Raw genomic sequence first — 7,758 nt, 5'->3', positions numbered from 1 at the left:
TTTCAAGTCTGTCCCTCCAGACACAGCGAAATCTCAAATGTTAGGCCCGATTAGAAACTAGGAAAAAACTTTACCTCTTCTGTCTCAACGTTTGCAAGTGAAAGATGAAGCATTCTTTGCAATCAGACCCTGAAACAGATCTTTTGAAAAACTATGTGGGTTCCCCCACCCTTGGAATTAGCCCCTGACTGGAGGCGAGAACAAGGTGGAGAAGGAAGTGGGAAAACACATTGACAGGGGACTAAGATAAGAGAGAAAACAGGAGAGAACAGCACTGAACAAATGTTCATCAGCTCTCTTTATGAATTTTTATTTACTAAAACATTCCTTGAAGGGTTTCAGCATTAAGTTAACACTGTTACTTGTAATCAACAATTGACTCCATACTAGAAAAGCAATGAGACCTCTTTGAGATTATTGCACAAAAACCTGGCAGCAAACCATTAATAATCCTTTGAAATGAACATGTAGATCAGTTTCTGAAACTGAGTTACAGAATGTTTCTGAAGTACAAAATAAATATAGTTAAAGAATAGAAACTAAATACAATTATTTTTATTTAAATCAAGTCCAGCAAGAAAATATTTTAATATGGCAAATACCCCAGCACTTGCAGCATGCATCCATAATCTAGCTATTTCATCTTGAGTGCGATCGTATTTCTACCTCTCTCCCCAAAATGTATAATCTTGACAAGAAATGGAAAATAGATAAAATATAACATGAAGCATTTCCTTTTAATATATATCCCATTTTGGTATTTAATGCTTAATCTATAAATATATGCTCTCAGACACAAGAATGCTTTGTAAGTGTGTTATTGTGCTGTTTTAAGATTAAAATATTTTACATTAATAAGTCCAAAGCAGTTCATTCCTTAGTCATACTTCCAGTGAAAAAAAAATTTCTTCTGTTTCACTAAGTATCAAAACTGGAATTTGCATTTTATCAGTAAGTCACTTTATGCTGATGACTATTTTAAAATACATCTAGTTCACAAAAAGTATTGCTTATCTGAGTGCTAGGTAAATACTATATACAGGTAGTCAAAGAGTAGATGAGAAACATCATGTAGTGCTACTGTTAAGAAAAGTTTTTAAGTAGTACAAAAATTTCCAATAATTAATGTCCTGATTTTTTTGTGTGCTACCAGGAAAAAATTAAAGGAGATTTAAAAAGAATCAAAATATTTATCCTGACTACTCTCAGCTGAAGGAACAAATCATCCATTTTTTAAAGAGAAACAAAATATTGCATATAATTAAGGTTTTCTACTAATTACAAATTTAATTTAACAAAGTAATATGGAGGCAGCATGTGTTAGATTTGAATTCATATAATCTGTTAAAGTAATACACAATTGAAAATTAATTATCTAAAATCCTTGAGATTGCTTTAAATCTAATTTCAGCATAGGGCTACATATCGTTCAGTCTGGAAGGCTAAAATCAAAAATTTTGAATCTCATTCTAATATAAGCAAAGTTCATCTGAACCTTTTCTTAAACCTTTTTAGCAGCATAGTCAGCTTTATAAAGAGAAAAAGGCAAAATATTACCATAATTTATATATTCTAATAATCTTTCCAAGGCATCAAAGGACCCAGCTTGAAATACCTACAACAATTGACAAAAATATATTAACATATACTTGCATTTACACTTTCAAAAATTTGTAGTTAGTATTAAGTTGGCCTATGAAGCAGTAGTAAAGTGCAAAATATTTGGTATAATATCTAGTGATTGGCTTTTGCTTCTGTGGAATACAAATGAGGAAGCCTGGCTCTTCCATTGACAGATATGGTGTTTGATGGAGGACCAACCTGGAGGTGGGAGGGGAAAAAAAGAGGAAATAAGAAATATTAACCTAACATCTCAGATTCTTCTCTCTGTAGTATGTTACACAGTATTACTTCAAGGAAACAGAAATACTGTTACTTCAGTTAGCATTTTTCTCATCGCAATGAAAGACCTCCTATATGATTTCTGAACAAAGCACGTGCTACAGAAGTAGAAATTTAAGAAATTACATAAAACTACATTTTATCCTATCTAAACATTTCAAAACACACATAATTTTTAGTCCTTCTCCCAACCTTGTTGCAAACAAATACTTGAAAAAACATCACTAAGCCAAACATTTTTTATTAAGTATTGAACAGAGCTGATTTCTAACAAAATCTTCTAACATTCCTTCATACCATGGTAATGTTTCTTTTATCAGAACTGTAACTTGTAGGATAGACAGCAAATACCTGGGAGTTACTGGGAGCTGTGGATGCTCCACAGCCATGCGAACCTCATACCACAGCACACAGTTTACTAAACACAATGACAAGACTCTGAACAGAAAAATGGTTAAAAAGAAACCTCACTTGACCCATTTTAGGTTAGTAATTACTGAGGGCCCTATTGAACAGAGAAGACCAGCAACACAAAAGGCAACAGATCTTGGCATCGCACACTCACAATATATTAAGTAAAACAAGAAAAAAATTTTTAAAATTGGCTAGTGCTGCCAGCACTTTATTTTTTTAATGATTCTCTCACAGAGCTGCAAGAAGGGAGAGTACGGTTAGAGGTAAAAAGAGAAGCAAGCACCTGACAGCCCCTTTCACAATTCAAAGGGATCAGGTTATTACTCCCTTTACCGAGTGCAGCACAATAATGGATGCTATGAGCTGAATGCATTTAACAAGTCCCTTCAATACCGGAAAACACTTTGGGGTGCTAATAAGTTAATGGTACAAAATGCTTCATTTCTCTGTTTGTCCTGGTACTGTGAGTTCTCCCTGTTAAACATAAAATGAGACCATGTTTTTATTAAATTTGCCATAGGTCAAAAACCTGTCAGACATACCTGTACCACAGCATCTATGCTCTGGGTAAGAGTGAAAAAAACAGCACACGCAATTCTATGTTTGGCAAAATTTCTTCATTGCATTTTGTGTGTGTGTTTCAGGGAGGGAAGGTTTAGGCCTTTTCAGGTTTCTGTTTTGCAGAACACTTTTCTTTATGCTTACAGAGTCTTCATTATTATAATTTCTCCGTACAAAGTAAAGCTGTCTCCTTACCCCCCCGCATCAACAGACACCATACCAAAAAAGAACATCTCCTCCCAAAGATGACAAAAAGAGCAGAAAAAGGACGTCAGCCATCATCTCTCCTTCCCCACGCCATTCTTGTACCTAGACTGATAAAGACTATATGGGTCAAATCTACCCTAAGAACATTTCTATCAGAAAAGAATGAAGAACCACATAAAGAAGTTTTTCTTTGTTTTCTTTCTAGTAGAAATGGACTTGTTGAATTTCGAAAAGCACATTATGAACTTCATTTTTTAAACCAGTTATAAGCTACTGTGCAACAGCCATGCTTGTGCATATTTCCCATAGAATGATAAAACAAAGTTCACACACTATACAAAAAAAAGCTCAGTATTATTCAGAATGTAATTATACATTGGAGAAAAAAAAACCCTTCATAAAAATATATGAAAACAAAATCCAAACAATATTTCTGGTAGAACAGATAGACTTGACCTCTAAGTGACTCTGAACAATACAGCATTCACTTAATCTTGTCCTGCTTTTAATGTGGCTGTGGTTAGTGACATGAAGTTAGAAGTAATACTACAGTGTATCATGTACCACTTTTACTGACTAGAGGTCAAAACCTAGTTGAGCATGCTTGTAACGTTTCCAGGAATCTGGATCTTCTTATTCAGTGTAGAAATTATGGGAGGTCTACAAATCTCAGAGAGGCTGTTGCAGCGCTACCCTGAATCAAAACCTTACATATGGAATGGATTGTTCTAATACCTGACCATCCACTGAGAGATGTTGACCTTAGGGACTCAAAGGCTTCTGTAAATCAAAAAAAAAAACCCCTCACATCCACCCAGCACATATCATTCATTTCTTTCAAGTTTCAAGTGAGAAAGGGAAGAGAAAAAAAAAAAAAACAAACAACCACACTACTGAATTTCTTTAACCTTCTGCAATGAGAAATTATTCCCAAACACTGAACGCAAAATGCTAATGCTGGGTCAAGAAAGCTTTGTGTGAGACTATCATTAAATTGTCTAGTTACAAATTTAAAACAATACAGATTTTTAAAGTGTACAATGTTTTACACAGCCAGAGAAGTACAGGCGAATTTTAGGAGAAAGAAAAGAAAAATTAAGCCACAGTTTTAACCTGAGGGGGTGGGGGAAGATGGTCCTACCAGGACTGTTGACAAAACATTGAGAGGTATCTCACTAATGATACCAAACAGCAGCAGGAAGCTTGAAGTATATTTAAGAAGAATTAAGAACCTGATAGAGTCTAATAAATAGAAAAACACAATCTTCAGAACTTCTGTGTGTTATCTGCCTGCAAAATATTGCAGCTGCTTCAGGTCTAGCATGAAGCTGCTTAGCATGGGTCTAAAACCATACCACCTCAAACCATGGAAACACAAACAAATAACTGAACTTGTTCCTGATTTCATGAAAGAGATAATTGGTAACTTAGAGATTTCTAATTTATTTCAGGAATATTTCCAATTGGATTTGCACTGCTTGAAAATATGGACATGGGAAGCTTTGTGTGTACACTCACCAGTTTATTCTGCAAAATGGAACTCTCGTCCCCACCTCCATCCCACTGTTAAGAGACCTCCTGGCAGCACTTTGTGCCAAAGCCAACTTTTGAGTGCATTGATGAAAACTCACCCTTTTCAATTTGGCAGCAGCTTCTCCAGAGCGGATTGCAGCCAGCAAGCTCTGGTGGATCTGTTCCGGGTCAGAGCGCTGGAACATCATTGTGGTTTGTCTCTTAGTGGCAGGCGCTGGGTGGTCACTGGAAGCACCTGACTGTGCCTGACTCTTCTGCTCGCTATTCATATTGCTGGCTTTCTATAAAGGGAGGAAGCAGGAGGAACAACAAAACATTTTAATCTGAATTAGTCATACATTTAAAACCAAGTCAACCTGGCACAAGACTGCATATCATACTGCCACCCTTCTAGTGTTTGCTTCATTCCAGATTTCAGAGATTAGCTACATTTCCATGATAGCACATAGTTTCTCCCTCAGATAATTATGCCAGCAAAATTGTATACCCCCATTCAAGTGCTTGTGCCATGATCACTTGAAGCCAAACTGATCACATTATTCAGAATTAAATTTAAGAAATCAACATACAGAACAAAGAACAAACCATAAGCACTCCCAACATAAAAAAATAGGTATACACAGTATAAATAATTATCTTTAATTTACTGTTATTCAAAGTAGGGGATGCTAATTATGGCAAGAAATAATTATTTCCAATAATCTGAATGAGGTTGTTTTATTTTAACCTTCCCTGTTTTCCTGTATTTCATTATGATGCTGTGCAACTGCTGGACACCACAAGGTGTTTACATTGTATGAACACAGTGTGTTCCCATCAGGGAGCCATTCAGAGACCTGCCACGCTAGATGACAGTGGATAAACAGTCAGTCAATATTAGAAATAAAGTTTACCTTATCCATTTGACTATTCAGTGCCCCCCCTGTTATGGTCTGTAAGGAAGGATTTTTCACGTCAGGCACGGAGGTAGCTGAGGAGAATTCAGCTGCTGAAGCAGCTGAGGAGAGTTCAACAGGTAATTCCTCTCTCGGTGCCTGGCTAGAGATTGTACGCGTCTTATTGAATGACTGTGACCTTTTGACTGCAGATGAAACAGCAAGAGCAAAAGGGGATGGTCTTGAACTGGAATACGGCTTTGGAACTGCAAAAGTTCTTAGAGTTTTTAGGTTCAATGGTGCAGGTGGACAAGAGGGATAAATTGAAGGTTTATTGCTCTTAACAGGAGAAGTGGAGGATTCAATTTTTTTCCCATCATCAACTTTTTCTTCATCTGCTGGAGAGGAAGGACTTGTTTTAAGTAAAGAGAAAGAAGTTGGATCAGGTGATGAGATATTTTTTTCCATCTCTGGATTTTTTGCTTCATTTTGAATAGAATTAGGAGCACAAACGGTACTTCTAGCAATTGCAGACGTCACATAATGACCTGAAGCTCTTCGTTGCATCTGCAGATAAAAAGAACTAGGTTTCATTGTAGGACTTAATGCATTTGACTTGTCCAGAGTCTCAGAAGAAGCATTTGTATTATCCAAGCTTAGCATCAGTGGGACATGCTGCTTGGAAGACTCCATTTCTGCCCGATGGCTCTCAGCAGTCATCTCAGCTCTGGATGTCACAACACGTTCAGAAATGCTGTTTGCTCTGTGCAGCAGATCATTTGCCGCTGCAGGTTCATTTTGTGAACCGCCCTGTAAATGACCCACACTTTTTGGAAGATGAGGAATTTCAGCTTGCACTACAAATTCTTTGGGGTCTTCATGCTTCAGAGAGTTTCCCAAAGTAGCTACCTCTTGATCCTTATGATCTGATGGAATTTCTGACTCCCAGCTCTTCATTATTTCTAAGGACTTTGGCGGCACTATTTTATAAGTAGTCATTCCAATTTTTGGTATGTAATCTCTTGTAATTTCATTAGCGGGCTTGGGTTTAGGTTTGGTGTCCTGCCTATAAAGAGGATAATCTTTTACAGAAGAGCCATCTGGAGATTTTGCAGTTGCTTCTGGTGAAGCAGAAGTACTGCCATTTATACAAACGTGACTCTGATCTTTTATGGGAATTATTTTTTCATGGATACCTCCTTGTCGCTCAAGATTTTGTTCTGTTGAAGTATCTTTATTATCCTGTTGTATTCCCTGCATCACTTGAAGGAGGGGGTTGTTTGTATTCGTATTGTGTTGAGGGGCCAGTCCTCCGAATGTGGATGATTCACAACCTTGAGGAACAATAATTTCTTTCTGTGTAGTCCTTCCCAAATTGCTATCCGATGGACCTGTCTGGATTGCAACATCCTGAGTTTTTACTGTGTCCAGGCTGGTTTGATTTGTTTTGTGATCTTGCTTTTCTGGAAGCAGTTTAGTGTAATTCCAGTGATTTACAGTGATGTCATTTTTACATGCCTGGCAGTTTGATAGTCTGTCAACTTCAAGCTTGTCATTTTCTCTAAAATCTACTGTTTTAATTTCAGCTGTCTGAAGTTCTTTCCCTTCTTCTGTTGTTTGAAGGAGTTTTGTATCACTCTGATCTTTAAGAGAAATTCCAAAATTAATACAAATGCCAAAAAGATTCAACCTTCCTCCTTACATCAGGGAGCCTCGCATCCAATGTATTTAACCACAAGGATTGGCTCCTTACTGATATTAAATTTTCTTTAATGCTTACTTTTAAATGTTATTTAAAGATATACTTATCTGTGAGTAATATTGCCAAATAATAGTATTCTAATTCAGGTATTCTTCCTTAATTAATAGGCTACTGGTGTCATGCATCAACTTCATAGAAAAATCTGTTCTAGAATCATTTAAAAAGTGCTACTGAATTTCAGTTGATTATATAGGCATCAGAGACTCAAGAGCTCAAGGACTACTCAATATTAAGTTAGATATGATTTTTATTTGGTTCCACACTTTTATGGCTTCTGTTCTTTAGTTTTAAAATTACAAATGTTATTTGTCAGCTATACATTCTGTATTTGTGCAATGGAACAATTGGAAAATATATGGACAAAAGTAATTTTCCAACTCTCTTTTTCCAACTGTTTAGCAGGTCTGATAATTCAATTTTCTATCCTCAGATAAAACACAGATAGTCCTCTCCAAAACACAAGAATATTAGAGTCAGATTGTTTTAAATACAATATCGGAGAAA

General features: G+C 36.3%; 1 protein-coding gene across 6 annotated transcripts in view; it reads right to left on the bottom strand.

Moving 5' to 3' along the window:
* Positions 1-294: 294 nt before the first annotated feature.
* COBLL1 (cordon-bleu WH2 repeat protein like 1) overlaps positions 295-7,758 on the bottom strand; it is an 84,616-nt gene continuing 77,152 nt past the window's right edge. For all 6 annotated transcript variants that reach the window (XM_065637848.1, XM_065637853.1, XM_065637850.1 and 3 more), the window contains 3 exons: positions 5,511-7,135; positions 4,716-4,898; positions 295-1,821 (listed from right to left, as the gene is read on the bottom strand). In XM_065637848.1, coding sequence (XP_065493920.1) covers positions 1,735-1,821; positions 4,716-4,898; positions 5,511-7,135 — 1,895 coding nt within the window. In that variant the 3' untranslated portion in view covers positions 295-1,734. The remainder of the gene's footprint in view (positions 1,822-4,715; positions 4,899-5,510; positions 7,136-7,758) is intronic.

The sequence above is a fragment of the Caloenas nicobarica genome, chromosome 6, assembly GCF_036013445.1.
Source record: "Caloenas nicobarica isolate bCalNic1 chromosome 6, bCalNic1.hap1, whole genome shotgun sequence".
In the NCBI taxonomy this organism is placed as follows: Eukaryota; Metazoa; Chordata; class Aves; order Columbiformes; family Columbidae; genus Caloenas; species Caloenas nicobarica.
This window is presented reverse-complemented; position numbering and strand designations above follow the sequence as displayed.